Below are 16,735 nucleotides of genomic sequence, written 5' to 3'. Positions count from 1 at the left end.
ATTTACATTATCATTCATAACAGTAGCAAATTTACAGTTATGAAGTAGCAACGAAAATCATTTTTGTGGTTGGGGGTCACCACAACATGAGGAACAATATTAAGGGTTGCAGCATTAGGAAGGTTGAGAAACACTGATCTAGAGGTGTTTTTTTTTTTTTTTTTTTTTTTTTTTTTTTGAGACAGGGTTTCTCTGTGTAGCTTTGCGCCTTTTCTGGAACTCACTTGGTAGCCCAGGCTAGCCTCGAACTCACAGAGATCCGCCTGCCTCTGCCTCCCGAGTGCTGATCTAGAGGTTTTTATTAGTTCTTTTACAATGCAGATCTTTTGTTTCACATGTCCAGCCTTAAGTTTGTTTCTGGGCTATTTCAATTTAGTGTTGACTTCTGCATGCTCTTTTTTGTAGGTGCTTCTGATCTTTAATCTCCACATTTGGGGTTTGTGGCAAATTCCTTGTGCCTTAGCATTGTCCTGTATGCTGATCAGTGCCCCCTCTTTCTCCTTGCCTCTCTTAGAACCTGATTTCACTCCAGCGTGGCCTGACCACTCTTGTCTCCAGATGAGAATGGCCTTCCTGAGAACGAGGGGTACCTGTTCCTTTATTTCCTTGTAGCCATCCTTGGACCTGACTCAGCAATCCAACCCTGGAGGAATCTAACCTACCTGATGCAGCCCTGAGTTCTCCTCCAAACCACCTCCTACCCTAGCAGCTGACGTACCCTCCCTTCTGGACTGTGTGAAGCAACCCAGCTTTTTCTTCCTTCTAGTGGGTCTCTTACACCTTGCGTCTTGTAAAGTCCCCAGTGAGACCAGCTCGAGGCGCTGTATTTCTACCTCATGGAATATTCTCCTGGAATATACTTTGCAGGGGAGTAACCAACAAAATAGAGGGGTTTGTCTAAGTTTGGCTGTAGTGTGGCTTGGATCAGAGCCCCTAGCTTGCAGGCTGCCAGTCCTTAGTTTGTTGTCCTATGTCCTGAAAACATGAGGGACTAACAGATGCCGTTTTGAGCTTATAAGTTGACTTATTTGGAATCCACCCTTTAATTAAGCTCTAAGTTCAGTTTGTGAGCCACTTTGATTTTTTCTCTGTATTCACTCTTGTTTACTCAGAGGGACCCTGGTGACAGTCCTCTGAAGCTACCATTGGCAAAGACTGAAGTTAAGGAATATGCTTCCATGTCTGAGTCTTGGAAACTGGCTAGTCACTGTTAGAGAATTGCTATTTGTGAAGCCATTACTTGGAGGCCAAGCAGAACCGAGGATTTACAACTGGGCCAGGGACAAGGTGCTATAGTCTCAGGCTCTGGAAGTGTCCAGAGTGTACTTTTATAACTGTATGTGAGAGATATGTACATAATTGTCTGCTTCTCAGGAAGTAGAAAAACTAGAAGATACTCTGAGCTTAAAAAAAAAAAAAAAGTGGCAAGGTAAACAACAGAGCCTGGTTAAAGTCAGGTAAGGGATAGATGTTTACCTCAAGTGAACCACTGTAAAAATGTGATTTTTCCCCTTGTCCTCCCAGAGCATGTTTTCTGGATGGGAATCAAATGAGACCTTTGGAGTAAGGACTGAGATGATTCCCACTGAAGTTTTCTGCATAGTAGATAGTGTAATATTTATTCCCAGCTGCTGCCTACAAGAGGGTGGCCCAGAAAGCCTCCCCAGACTATTTGATGTTCTCTGTACTATGCATGTGATGTCCCTCTCTGGCGGGAGGCTTGGGAGGCTATAGAGTAGTAGCTCTTCCTGCTCTCTTGTCTCCCATAATACTTACCATGGAGACAACAGCCTGGACATCCTTATTTAGTGATTGCAACCCAGTGGTAAGCCTTAGACCTTTTGTGGTCCCCGCCAGTATCCCCGATTTTGGGTATTTAAGCCCCAACTTTAATGTGTTGTGGGACAGAGTGAGCATTCTAATCCAGGCACTGCCCATGAGCTTCCTTTGTAAAGACTTTCTTTTAGTCACCCAGCACTCAAGACAGAGCCACAGGGATGCCCTCCTTCCTTCCTATGGCTGTGACGTCTGACTGGACATGGGCTCCAGCTAGGAGGGGAGACAATCCTCAGTGCAGGCTTCTTTCTTCTCTGACAATGAATTCAGGGGATGAAAGTTTGAAATATATGCCACGTGAAGGGCTTTTGTTGTTTATATATTTTTAAATGTAAACGTGATTATTTTATTGCTAATTTAAAAATAAATGACTTTATATTGATTGCAAAACAGCTCTGGGTCCATCTCCCTGCAAAACACTTCGGTGATTTGGTGCCACCTTGTGGTGACTTTTGGTGCCCCAGGAAAAAACTGTCACTGGGCTTGCTCTACCAGGAAGTAGGGGATCTGATGGGATGTGGATCTGATTTCAAGTCTAACCTGGAAACATTTCTGTGAACAAGCCAGATCCATCCATTTTCCTTCTGGTGTTCCCTGTCCTTACTCCCCTCTTCCGTATCTAGCTGTACCTGTCTCGTCGTCAGAATGTGTATCTGCAGTGATGCCATTTCTCATGTAATTCTCTCTCCTTATGATGAGCAGAAGAAGATCATGATCATGATCTGCTGTATTATCCTTGCCATCATCTTGGCTTCTACCATTGGGGGCATATTTGCCTGAAAAAGGTGAGCTGTCTGGGAGGGCCAGGCCGGCTGTCTCTTACTTGACTACTTGTATTCTGCTTGATTTCATTTTATGTAAACCAGACTGCCTAATAAGGGTGGGGGCTGGACGCAGACTAGGTCACTGTTAGAGAAAACCAAGGAAAGGGATGTTTTGGAGAGGAGTAGGTGAAGAATAATTGGTAGTATGTAGTCAGTGAGGGAGATGGGGAGACAAGACAAGAGAGAATCTGCCCCATGACTGAGTCTGGTAGGATAGTGCTTCTGAACAGTAAGGGATATTCATTCCTCTTGTAAAATCTGAGCCTCTGGATCTGGAAATGGTAAAAGGAGTAAGAATTAGCTTTTGCATGGTACTTGCCTTAAACCCCCCCCCCCCCCCACAGATAGGACAAGCCAGTACAGTTTTGAGAGTACTTTCTCACGCCTTCAAAGGAGAGGTGGTACGCTGGCCATGCAGACCATGCTGTGTAATACGTGATTTTTCTTCCCATTTTCTGTCACTTCCTTCTGCCCTCACAGATGGAATCTCCACAGGCATCTCCAGTCTCCACCTCTCTGGTGCCATCACGTCTCCCCTTCAGAGTCCCTCAACAGCTATGCCTCTTTTCATTAGGAAACTTACAACACAGGGCACCAATCAACTGCTTATTAAATGTCACACAGGGGGAACCAATTAATGAAAATGCCGAATTGAAGGGGACCTGGATGAACAGGGAGCACAGCAGTATGCAGCTGGTTTAGATGGTCCTTAAAGGGCAGGCCTGCGTGGTAGAGAAGCATAATGGGTCCCTGTTAGGGTCCAACACAGAGAGCCTGAATGCCAGGACAGTAGTGAAGAGGCAGGTATTATAACATGCCCAACTCACAGGGTCTTAAATTGAACTCTGTGAGTCTGTCTCAGATCATGGTCCTCACTACTTCTGCTCTTAAGGCTCTTTTGGCCTCACCCTTAGCCAACCAAATGTCTGCTTCCTTCTTCAGGGTCCAAGGATAATTGTAAAGCATAGACTGTTTAGGGATCGGCACCATGCCTATCTTAAACATTGCCATGTCCCTGCTGCTTAGCAGTGCCTGCCACTGTCACATAATTTGCTTCCTTGCAGTCAAGCTTTGATTCCATTCATGGATGAGTCCTTAGGCTAGGTTTTTAAACTCTAAGATGTGATTGGGAACATTGTTTAGTACTGTCAGTGGCTTATGAAAAAATACTACAACCTCCTCATTACCATATCATACACGTTAAAGTGGTTTTTTTTTGGGGGGGGGATGGTAGTAGAAGTTGGGTTTCTGTTGGTGGTATAGATTCCTATCAATAGCCTCTCACTTTGCAGAGATGATGGTTGGTTTCAGGATGGAGGTTCATTAACTAAATTTATTCCTCCGACAAGGAAGAAGTTTATACTATGATTCAGCTCCCAATAGTTAATCAAACTGGCACACTTTGTGATCTGTAACAATGGGAGATGTAAGGGGAAAAAGTGTGGTCAGGCTATGGCTCCCGACCACACCAGATCTGAGTTAGCAGTGATAAGGTGCAACAAGAAATTGGTTCAAGCACGTCCCCAGTCCAAGGTTTCATTGTGTTTTGATTTCAAAACTAATTTACTTAGAGATTATTACATTGAAGACACTCATTAAGATAAATTAAAAATCTGGGACTAAATATCCTTTTGAAAGTGAAAAATACTTGTTTTTTTTTTTTTTTTGTGTGTGTGTGAGAGATCTTATTTTTTAAGAAACAGGATGAAGAAACAATGTTTTATCAGTGTGCTGTTTTCTACTCACTTTCAAAAGCAAATGGTTTAATACTGCTATCAAATGTGTTTTAGGTTGAATAGGGGATACTGGCTAGCTCAGAAAAACAGATTAATCTTGTTATGTACAAATGGAGCTGGAACCATGAAGTTTTGGATCACACGGGACCCTCATTTATCCAGCGGTAACTTGTGTGCTCCATATACATTAGATCCTGAAGGGTCAGAGAGCTAAAATGCCCTTCCTTAGATAGTTTCAGATCTAGGAAGCACCAAAGGTTTCAACTTTTGCCATCAGTTCTTTGGCTAAATGGTATACTCCTTGTCATATTCCATGTTTCCCCTTCTGAGACTGACAGAAGATGGGCAGCTGGATATTAATAAATATCTGTTGAACCTACTAATCTAAGTACTGTCCTTTTTATCCTTATTATTCCAAAAAATGCACCTATAGTGAGCAAAATGTCATCAACTAGGCAGTGTACACATTTACATTTCCAGCTGTGAGATGAAAAAACAAGTTTTGGCCCTGGAGACATGTATGGTACAAGGCAGGAAGTAAGAGTTCCTACCATGATTTTTTTGTTTTTTTTGTCCCCCCTCCCCAGGACAGGATCTTGCTTGTGGCCATGGCTGGCTTGAACTCAATCGAGATCTGCCTGCCTTTGCTTCCAGAGTGCTGGGATCAATGACATGCTCCAACAAAGCTGGCTATGCCAAATCATTCTTAATCTTTTAAGCAATTGAAACTGACCAATGAGAAGTTGTACCTTGAGGTTACACTCAAACTTTAATTAGAAACAGTCAGATAACACAGTTTTCCAGAAGTCACTTATTCATGTGCTTAATTATGATCCAAGAACCACTGAAAATCCTAAAGACAATAAAGATGCAGATTCACAGTCTCAAGAGTTTGTGTGCACATGGTTCCTGTGCTTTCACTACACACGCTTAGGCAGGTAGAATTTGCCCCAATATCGTCCTTTCTGCGTCAAGTCATACGGGCTCAGGAACTTCCGTATGCCAAGCATGTTGGCAGTGGTTATGCGCTCAAAGGTCCAGGGATTTTGGTTGTTCTCTTCTCTTTTTTTTTGATTTTGGCGCATTTTTTCTAGAGTCTCACGGCTCACAGCCTTTGCTGGAAAGGGCAACTTGTGGGCAACTAGGTTCAGGAAGCCCTGGACCTCTTTAAACTCACAGCGTCCGCCCATCTCGACAATGAGGCATCCAGTCTTCACAGGCGTCACATAGTGATCAATGGCACCTTTACCTCCCCCCATGCGCTGCCCGACACCTTTGCGAGTGATGGGCTTGAAAGGGGCTGGTACTCGCCATATGGCAAACATGTTCTTGGCATCCATAGAGCGGTTGATTGTAAGACGCATCATTTCAAAATGGCCCCAGTGGAGATAACCACCTCCCAATGCCTAAAAATGGATAGAAAAATTAGAACACATAGGGATTTAGAAATCTTTTATGGAGTCTATTATGCCTCCTCTTTCATAGTAACTGGCTTTAACGATACACATGAAAATAAATATATAAGTTCTTCCGTAAAGCTGAGGGTAGAGTCCTAAGAACTAGTCAAGAGTGGAGCTGAGAGTCCCAGACAGAGAAACATTGACGTCAGTGCCCCGACACAAGGCTTTGGTGAGTTTGCACAGAATCCGGTGTTTGCTAGGTTTCAGGAGGAATGCAGAGTGCAGTTTCTGAGAGTATGCAGCAGTGCTCATGCAGGTCAGAGGAAAAAGACTTTACAGATATCACTCTGGCTGCCTCATGGAGCAGAGATGATAGTGCACATCCCTTTGTGTGGCTACTGACATTAATCTTCACGGAAACCACTCAACAAATAAGGAAGCAGCTGCTTTAATCCTCAAGCAGGAATATTTCTCTTTTACCAAAGGCTTACAAAGACCTCGTTCTAACCGGGCAGATGAGGCAGCACCTTTGTGCCCTGCTGTCACAGTAACCTTCCTCATCCTCTCTCTGGTTTAAACCCATCTGAAATAGTGAAGTGGAGATCCTGGCAAAAACAGTTTGTAATTTTAAACTAAACACTTTTTGGGATAGCAAAATAAAAATCTAGTATCATCTTGTTCTACATAGTTTCACCCAGATATGAATCATCTTTCTGTTGTATAGGCTACCTGCCTGTGGGGTTCTTAGTGGCCACTAGGTTATCAGATCCACTGCAACAGTATCACAGGGCTTGTGCACAGAATTCAGTGCTATCCACACTCTTAAGCATCCAGTGCGGGACTACTGTGTTTTCAATCCTATGACCTACATCTATTTAAAGAGTGATTGGACTGTGGCTTCTAGGTGTGGCAGTTCTGATAAGGTGGAGGAAGAGACTAGAATCAACTCCAAGAGCAGAAAACTTTGTTAATCTCTTGTATCACTCACCAATATGGCAAAATTGCCTTCTGTGAATTCAGTGGCTTCAGCTGAAGGTCCTCGTATGTCCTTCAGATTTTTTGGTTCTCTTCTTACTTTTGGCACAAGTGGGGCCCTTTCTACAAATTTAAGCTTGGACCTTTCAGGGATGGAGACATCTAGCAGGAACAAAAACAACCAAGAATAAGTGAAGCTACCCTTCTCAGAGGATTTACTTTCTTCCTAGGAAGAGTCACACCAATCAAGGGGAACTCTTAGGTCCCTGAATAATAATTCCAAAGCTTATTATTCTCCTGTGGATGTTTCCAGTGAGACTGGGATCTTTCCACTATAACAATGCTTTCTGCAAATGTTTCTAAACCAAATTCACATACTAATCCCCTGCTCTATGTTCAGCACCTATAACAGGGACTGTTCTAAATTATTATTTCATCCCACTTTTAAAGCAGCTTTGGTATTTTGGGACAGCCTTCATGAATGTCAGATGGTGATCACTGTGTAATCTCAATCCTGTAAGAAGTCCTGGATTGAGTGTGTGCATCACCACACCTGGAGGGTGACCTTTATACTATTTAGGACTTATTTTTTTTTTCTGGTTTGAACTTTTGAAAACTAAATTACATATACTAAATGGACATGGGGGTGATATTACAAAGTGAAGTATTAGATATTGAAAACAAGGGGCGTGTGAGATGTTTCAACTGGTAAAAAGCACCTGCTTTTAAGTCTGCCTAGCTGAGCTGCATCCTTAGGGCCCACATAGGGGAAGGAGAGCACTGACTCCCATAAGTTGTCTTCTGACCTCTACACGTATGCTATAGCATGTGCGCACACACACACATGTGCATACAAAAAAAATAAAAAGTAATAAAAACAACGAAGAAACTGAAAACAAGAACACACATAATTTTCACCTAGATCAAGAAACAGATAATTGGGCAGGTGGTATTCTAATCTCCATTTTAAAGAGGAATTAGGGCATAGAGACATTTTACAATTAATTCAGTTAAAACATCAAAAGCAGAAGCATGTTCTTTAAATAAAAAAAGTCAGGCCAGGTGGTGGTGGCACACACCTTTAATCCCAGCACTTGGGAGGCAGAGACAGGCAGATCTACAGAGCCAGTTCCAGGACAGCCAAGGCTACACAAAGAAACCTTGTCTCAAACAAATAAATAAATAAATGAAAAAAAAGTTACTGCCCCGCTGAATGCTAATGAGGGTACAGAATATTATACAAAAACATTAAGTTCTTCAACTGTGATGCATTTTTCTTGAGAAACTTATAACCTAGGAATTCTCTGATCAGTATTTTAACATCTTTACCCTCTTTATTTGGCAACTTGGGAAAAACAATTGTGATTCATAAAAAAATTAAATATGACAAAAAGCATGGCTCCATGGTAGAAATAAACAAGCCTGGAAACCTCAAAGATTCATCATATTATCATTGGAATTATAAAATTGACACGACAAGTTATAAAAACCACCTTCCCCCCCCAACTTCTATGGGCAACTACTGAGAAACTTGGTAATGCTTTCTTTCATCTACAAGTTAGTATGCACTTCCAAGAGCACAGAGTACTTTATTTCTTAAATATTTTATGAGCGTTTTGCCAGTATGTACTGATGTGCAGCAGAGGGTGTTGGATCCCCTGGAGCTGGAATTATAGATGGTTGTGAACCATCATGTACATTCTGAGAATTGAACCTGGGCCCTCTGCAAGAACAAGTGCTATTAACTGCTGAGCCATTACTCCAGCCCAACAGTAGTTTAGCAATTATGCGCAGAAGGTCCTCAGATGTCCTGGCTGTTTGCATTTTGGAAAAAATAGTATACTAAAGAGTAAAGTTAGATTTACAGGGTTGCAGCTGACCTGGTTACTATTGCTACGTGTCTGCATTATGTACTGTTATTTAGAGAGAAGATCAGTCTGATTAATGACCAGTTAGCTCTGACTGAGTAGACCATGGGGGTAGGATCCCGGGGAACTAACCCAATGGATATTTGCTCTGCACAGGTGAGTAACTTTTACGGTTTCTTTTGTTCTTTGCTACTAGTTCTTAGAACACTGCTTGTCAGCGTTACCTATATTTGTTGAATCACTCAATGAAGATAGGAAGCACCAAGAACACCTTTGATGTCTTTTACCATCCGCTGGGTTTCATCAGAGAAAAAACTGGAAATGACAGGCGCTCACCTTCAAAAGTTGGCACTGGGAGGAGGGTTTTCAGACCAGCACTGGTGGGAAGGGCTGCCCAAGAATCTACAAAGACAAATCAAATCACTATTGGTACACTTTGGATCATTCCTGACAGTGGTGACTACCAGTGTGGGGCGCGAGTTCCACTCAATGGGCTCCCGAGGGAGCTAGCAGGGACTCGGAGCATCGCTCCCGCACGTGATTTTAGGACCCAGGGATCCTCAGAGCGGAGGTGGCGGCAGGACTCATCAGAGTACGCATATACTTCGGAATGTGGGGAGGAAGAACAGGGGAATGCCTTTTAAAAAGACCAAACAGGTCTTCTGACCTGAAAAGTGCACCCGCAGGAGCGGCGCGGGGGCGCGCGTCAGCAGCTTCCACATGGCCACGCGCAAGCGGCCGGGTCAGGATTCTCTCGGCGACAACAGCAGATTTCCCCTGTAAAACCTTAGAGTCCAGTCGGCCGGAAGCCACCCGGAACCGGAAGTGACGTTGCTACGTTCCTTTCTTAGAGAGTCCTGACGGAAGCGGAGGAAACTTGAGCCCAACTCTTGGTTCCGGAGCAGGTGTCTTCGGGTTAAAGGTCTGGCACGCCAAGCCACGCCCAGGCGTTCCGTGTTTCTCCCAGGATCTCCGGTTTTTCCTGCTTAGTGACCGCTCAGGTTTTCCTCCTTGGTTTAGAAAGCTGGGAAAGCCTGAGGTTTGATAGGCAAGTGGTTCCCTTAACTTTCGCTGCATTGTATCCCTTCTCTAGAGGACGTTAGAAAGATGACATTGATTTGTCATTGGCTTATTTCCTGGACGCTTGCATTGTTTTGTTCTGATTAATCCATGAGAAGGGCTGTAGCTGGAGTTTTGAAGGTAAATGTCCAGGCTTGAGCAGTCCCAACAGGCTAGGTTCGATCGCTTGTCCCAATATATCAAAGAGAAGTAATGGCGAAAACATCCTATTCAATTAAGGTGTCTTCATTTGAAATAACAGATGAAGGGGTCCAGGGACCATCCAAGACTGTCTTCATGACTCTGACATGAGCTTTAAGTTTCTTTTCTTCTTTCTTTCTTTCTTTCTTTCTTTCTTTCTTTCTTTCTTTCTTTCTTTCTTTCTTTTTCTTTCTTTCCTCTCTCTCTCCCTCCCTCCCTCCTTCCCTTCTTCCTTCCCTCCTTCCCTCTCTCCCTTCCTCTCCTTCTTTCTTTTATTTTCTTTGTATGTATGTATGTATGTATGTGTGTGTGTGTGTGTATGTATGTATGTATGTATGTATGTATGTATATGTATGTATGTATTTAGAGACAGAATCTCTCTGTATACTCCTGGCTGTCCTAGAACTCACTATGTAGACTAGGCTGGTCTCGAACTCACAGAGATCTCCTGCTCCAGCCTCTCCATGTTCCACCATGCCCATAGCTTTTAGTTTAAATAGAGGGCGAATTGGGGTATAAGGTTGGGGGTCGATTAAAAAGTATATATAATTGAGGAGCCTTGGTCAAGGTGTCTGGTTGATCATTGCCTCAGTTCTGGTTTGGCACAGTAGCCATCTCAAGCTGGCATGGTTTCAACAGGATGAATCTGTTTATATGAGGTCAATTATGTTTTGGGACGCAGCCTTTGTCTTCTCAGAAGAGGAGCAACATTCTGTCTTCAAGTTCTTCTCTTCAAGAAATCCAAGAGAAGGAGCTGCAGGTGTGTCTGGGTAGATAAGAGAGACATGGGTAGAAATGAGACATGTCTGTTGTGCTTAAGTCATGTTAAATCTGTGTGCCCTTAAGAATTAATTTCACATTTTGCCAGGCGGTGGTGGCACATGCCTTTAATTCCAGCACTCGGGAGGCAGAGGCAGGTGGATGTCTGTGAGTTTGAGGCCAGCCTGGGCTACAGAGTGAGTTCCAGGAAAGGTGCAAAGCTACACAGAGAAACCCTGTCTCCAAAAAAACAAACAAACAAACAAAAATCAAAACAGTAAACACAGTCTATAATACTTGTAACATATATTGGGGAAATTGCTTACAAATCTACACACCTATACAATGCGTCTGCTTCCAAAGTGTTAATGGACTTTACTAAGCCACCCTAAGAACATAATTTTAACTTGTTTACTTTTTTTTTTTTTTCCGAGACAGGGTTTCTCTGTGTAGCTTTCCGCCTTTTCCTGGAACTCACTTGTTAGCCCAGGCTGGCCTTGAACTCACAGAGATCACCTGGCTCTGCCTCCTGAGTGCTAGGATTAAAGGCGTGCCCCACCACCGCCGACAACTTGTTTACTTTTTAAAAGACTATTCCCCCTCTTGCCCTGGCAAACAGCCATATTTGGAAGGATAAGGGAGGAGTCAGGACTCCTACATTTTTTAAAAGAGTTGTAATTCAGCCCACAACAGGTACCACCCATTCCCGGGAAGGTAAGCAAAGGTGCCTGATCAGAGGGAAACAAAAATCTTACTTGATTGGAAAGAGTCTAAAACAAGGGAATAGAGACCCCCCTTCTTCCTGTCTTATTTCCTCTGTTATCTCTCTACTTAAAATAATACTGAACTGAGAGGCTGTTTTCCCCCTAAATTTAATTCAGCGTAGTATTATGTGATATTGAGTATTTAGATTTTGAAATTATGTTCTCTGTAACTAGGAGAGACAATTTTACAAAAGAATTTGCATGCATGTGCAGGTGCCCACATGGGCCACAAGAGGGAGCTGTAGTTCAAGGTGCTTGTAAACTGCCCATAGATGTGGCACCAGAACTAAGTTCCTCTGAAAGGCAGTAATTGCTCTTAACTGTTGAGCCATCTCTTGAACCACTAGCAGTTGCCATTTTTCAGTGTGTCAGTAAGAGGAAATGCAACAGCAGCAACAAACAACAAACTATCAGCCCCACACTGTCTGGATGAAGCTAGTGAACAAAAGCTGGGTGAAGTGGATGTCTGACAGCGTCCCCCAGCTTAGTGAATTATAAGCACATAGTGGTGAGAGGCTAGTTCTCATTTCTTCATTGATGAGTGATGTCAAGCTTTCCCTCATGCTTTTGATTTCAGCATTGGCCATTTGCTTGTATGTAGTTTGTTTTTCAAATGCGTGATTTCACTTTTCCCATATCAATTCAAGACTGCTTATTCTGTCTCTTGTAGGTGGATCCTTGATTTTAATGTGTGTGTGTGTGTGTGTGTGTGTGTGTGTGTGTGTGTGTGTGTGTGTGTGTGTGTGTGTGTGTGTGTGTGTGTGTGTGTGTGTGTGTGTGTGTGTGTGTGTGTGTGTGTGTGTGTGTGTATGTGTGTGTGCATGTGTGTATGTATGTGTGTGTGCTTGTGTGTGTATGTGCATGTGTGTGTGTGTGTATGTGTGTGTGCATGTGTGTATGTATGTGTGTGTGCTTGTGTGTGTGTGTGTGTGTGTGTGTGTGTGTGTGTGTGTGTGTGTGTTGAAACTAGAAAGGGGACCAATGGGAGGGACAAGTCTTAAGGGAGCATTGGGGAGGGGAGAAGAGAAGGGAAAAAAGGAACAGAATACATGTGACATGAAAACGTAAAGAGGACAGGAGAGAAGAGGAAGGGCACCAGCTGGTGATGGGGCGGGGCTAGGCATGAGGCCGGGAGAGGATCAACAAAATTGAAATGTGAACAGCCCATACTATGTATACTAATTTAAAAAGGATATGGCTACTTCAGAACTTGTTGTTATGTATTGGGTTTCCTAACTACTGTCTACTTGTATAGATTGAAATCATGTTCTCCATTCTGTAGACTTCCCATTTCTCTCTCTGCTCTGAAAGAGACAGAAGGTTTCATCTGTCTGGTTCCAGTTCCTTAAGAAGGTGGTGTACTTGACCATGTGCTTGTATTTTGCACAGGTCACTCACACATCTAACCAAAGGCACATACAACTGTGTACACTTCTTACCTGGGGAAAACATCTTTTCTGTTTTCCCAGCAGCATTACAAAAGTATGTGTAGCTGACTGCGCCGCCAAAGTTTGGTCTTTACCATTTGTGGCCATTAGAGGGCACCAATGTGTTTTTTTAGTCACACCCAGGCCAAGTGTATGACTACCCTGAGCACGTGCACGTTTGTGAACTGCTGTGACAGTTACATTTGAGTTCATTCTTTGTGTGCGTGTGTGTTTTATTCCAGCTATTTAGCTATTTATTTTATTCCAGGTTGTGTAAGTATCTTTCTTTCTTTCTTTCTTTCTTTCTTTTTTTTTGTTTTGTTTTGTTTTGTTTTGTTTTTTCGAGACAAGGTTTCTCTGTGTAGCTTTGGTGCCTGTCCTGGATCTCACTCTGTAGACCAGGCTGGCCTTGAACTCACAGAGATCTGCCTGGCTCTGCCTCCCAAGGGCTGGGATTAAAGGTGTGTGCCACCACCACCTGGCTGTGTAAGTATCTTATTACTAACAATGTACGTATCTTAAAGGGTCATCTCCTCTCTTTTGTTTTCTTTCTCTGTGTAAATCCCAGTCTGGCTTAAAGTCTGGATTCTGCACCCTCCTATGTGCAGGCATTACAGGCCAGTACTACCATGCCCGCTAAAATGACGGTTAACTTTTTCTAAACTAAGGACAGGCCAGGTTCCTCATTTTACCAATGAGGAAACTGGTGTTTTGGACACTTGCCGAGGTCAGCCACTGTGCTTATTACAGTCATGTACGGAATGGTGGCTCAGAGTCTTTTGCTTCTCTATACAGATTTCTTCTCACATTGTATTTTCAGACTATTATTTTATTTTTGTGTATGTATGGTGTATGTGGGTGTGCATATGTGTGTGAGTGTTCATGTGGGTGGATGTTCCTGTCAGTGTATGCACACATAGAGGCCAGAGACCAACATCAGGTGTTCCTAATGTGTGCTCCATCTTAGTCTGTGAGACAAGGTCTCTAACTGAAACTGGATCCTGCTGTTTTGGTTAGACTCACTGGCAAGTATGCTCCAGCCACTTGCTCTCCAGTGCTGGGGTTAGGGATGATCATATGATCCCATGCTTAACTATTTTAGGTGGGTGCTGGACATCCAGACTCAGTTCTTCATGATTGTACAGCACCCACTTTACCCATGAATCTGCCTCTTGATCCCCAGGAACATTTTTAGTTTTTAAATTTTGTTTATGTGTATGGGTGTATGGGTGTATGGGTATCTGTATGTGCATGTATGTCTGTGTACCATGTGCATGCAGTGTCCATGGAGGCTGGAAGAGGGTGTAGGATCACCTGGAACTGGAGTTACAGAGAGTTGTGAGCTGCCTTGTGGGTGCTGGGAATTGAAGGGCAGCCAAGTGCTCTTAACTGCCAAGCTATCTCTCCTGCCCCCTCCCCAAATGAATTTATCCAGAAAGAATATTGGAGATATAAGTTATGACATAATTTACTGAGTTACAAACCATTCTGGAATCACAACGGAATAATTTTGTTCATTTCATACAAATGTGTTTGTATATATTGTGGGGGACTGTAGAGTCCAGCTCCTGCCTTTTCCCACCTATTCTAGGGTTCTTAGGAGGAGGAGAGAGGGACAAGAAAATATCAGATAGAAAGAGAGACCTAGCTGAATAGAAGAAGGACAAAAACACAGGATAGCTTTGGGAGGGTCTGGATCAATACCCAACGACCTTGAAGGTTTATTCAAAAGGCTTTTTATAACATGCCAAGGGGAGAGGCAAAAGACCTCCCCCTTGCAAGGTCAAAGCACACCGTACAGCCAAATGTAGACCCTTCCAAATACCTGGTAAACACTTCTGTGACCAAATCATCCCATTATCCAGCTCTGCTAGGTAACACAAGATCATATTCCCTGACCCTGAGTAATTTGGGCCTCCACAAATTCCCCCTTCTTTTTTAAAAAATATATTTATTTATTAAAATTTTTTTCATTTTACATACCAACCCCAGTTCCCCCTTCCTCCCCTTCTCCCGCCTCCTCAACTCCCTCCCACTCTAACCCATCCACTCCTCAGTGTGGGTAAGGACTCCCATGATAGTGAACAAAGTCTGGCATCCCAAGTTGAAGGAGAGCCTAGCCCCTCCCATTGTATCAAGGCTGAGCAGGGTATCCCACCGTAGGGAATGGGCTCCAAAAAGCCAGTTCATGCACCTGGGATACGTTCTGGCCCTGCTGCCAGGGACCCCACAAACAGATCAAGCCACACAACTGTCACCCACATTCAGCAGGCCTAGTTCAGTCCCATGCAGGTTCCCGAGCTGTCAGTCCAGAGTCAGTGAGTTCCAACTAGCACGGGTCAGCTGTCTCTGTGGGTTTCCCCATCATGATCTTGACTCCCTCCTCCTCCTCCTCCTCCTCCTCCTCCTCCTCCTCCTCCTCCTCCTCCTCCTCCTCCTCCTCTTCTTCTTCTTCTTCTTCTTCTTCTTCTTCTTCTTCTTCTTCTTCTTCTTCGGATGGAGGAGGTCTTAAATACAGGCTTACACAGAGAGCACAATGGGAGAACCCCATATGGCAGAAGTTCCCTTCTGATGTTGGTTTTTTTTATTTATTTTATTTTATTTTATTTTTTAAGCTGAGGATCAAACCCTGAACCCCGGGCCTTGCACTTGCTAGGCAAGCGCTGTACCACTGAGCTAAATCCCCAATCCCGCTTCTGATGTTTTACAATCTTGTATCAAAGCTGTTAACGCCCAATATGCTGGATACACAGACAAGGAGCTTCCCTTAAGCATTCAGGAGGGTGGAATCTCACAAAAATTCCCCCTTCTTGATAATATAAATCTCAAGTGAGGGCATGGAGCTTAACTCCATGCAGCTCTGAGTCAGCTTTCCACTAAGAACTTGCAAGTAGCTGGAATTACCACAGCACTACTCCTGCTCCCATGGGCTGTCAGACCTCCCAGTAAAGCCATAGAGGATGATATGAATGGGTCTAAGATGTCTACAGCAGTCTTAGTTGTACCAAGGCCTTCTTTAAATTAACAAACTCCCTATTGCTCCCCTGCATCACTGCCCACAGTAGTCAGGCCTACCCTGGTATCCCCAAACGCACACATGCAGACCCCAAAGCACCTGTTCTCTGGAGCTTCTGGTGTGCGGCCCAAAGGGTATCTTTCTCTGGAGGCTTTATCTCTTACACAGCTGCCATAGCACCCTGTACTCTTACTCACCAGCTGCCTGTGCAGCTCTGCTCCGGTTGCTGGGGTCCAAAGTCTCTGCTACACTCTCCAAGCTGCAGCCGCTGCCTGCCCTTAGCCTCTCATGCAGAGTCTCTGCTGGGCTTGTCGAGGTGGAGCATAACCTCACCCTCTGTCAGTTCAGCCTTCACAAGCATCCTAACTGACCGGCTCTCCTTGCTGCGGCTTTTTCACAGCAGGAAACTCACAGACCCTTGCTGCTTGAGCTGTCTCTCGGGCATCTGCTGCGGTGATGCCTCGAGGGTCTCAGCTGCTGATACTAGGTCAGCTGCTCCGCTGCTGCTTTCTGAAGCTGGCAGTCTCTGAAGCAGCTTTTCATTCTTGGACTGCCAGGGTCGCAGCATCTGCTCAGTCCTGGATGCTACTTTCTGCGTCCCAGGTCCCATCTGTACTCTGGGGGAAAACTACTCTATCCTAAGTTTCATAATATTCCTATACTTAAAGTCTATTCTACCCCAATATACCTAAGCCTGCATTTCTCAAACTAAACTTCATAAAACTTCTATGACTTACTTATACTACCATTTTTAGACCTAAATTAGTAGATAGAGATTGAGAGAGAGAGAGAGAGAGAGAGAGAGAGAGAGAGAGATTGAGAGAGAGAGAAACAGAGACATAGAGAGAGAAAGGGAGACACAGAGAGATA

The 16,735-nt window shown here is 43.8% G+C and overlaps 1 protein-coding gene across 12 annotated transcripts in view; it reads left to right on the top strand.

The window, feature by feature from the left end:
• Stx3 (syntaxin 3) overlaps positions 1 to 10,046 on the top strand; it is a 50,218-nt gene extending 40,172 nt beyond the window's left edge. For 3 of the 12 annotated variants that reach the window (XM_036205765.1, XM_036205784.1, XM_036205844.1), the window contains one exon: positions 2,539 to 4,800. In XM_036205765.1, the coding sequence (XP_036061658.1) occupies positions 2,539 to 2,616 (78 nt within the window). In that variant the 3' untranslated portion in view covers positions 2,617 to 4,800. Of the gene's footprint in view, positions 1 to 514; positions 4,801 to 8,842 lie in introns of those variants that run through there. The other 9 variants (XM_036205815.1, XM_036205805.1, XM_036205853.1 and 6 more) reach the window with 6 other exon arrangements.
• The last annotated feature ends 6,689 nt before the right edge of the window (positions 10,047 to 16,735 follow it).

The sequence above is a fragment of the Onychomys torridus genome, chromosome 1 (assembly GCF_903995425.1).
Source record: "Onychomys torridus chromosome 1, mOncTor1.1, whole genome shotgun sequence".
Taxonomy (NCBI): Eukaryota; Metazoa; Chordata; class Mammalia; order Rodentia; family Cricetidae; genus Onychomys; species Onychomys torridus.
The sequence above is the reverse complement of the archived record's forward strand: the minus strand, read 5'-3'. Positions and strand labels throughout refer to the sequence as shown.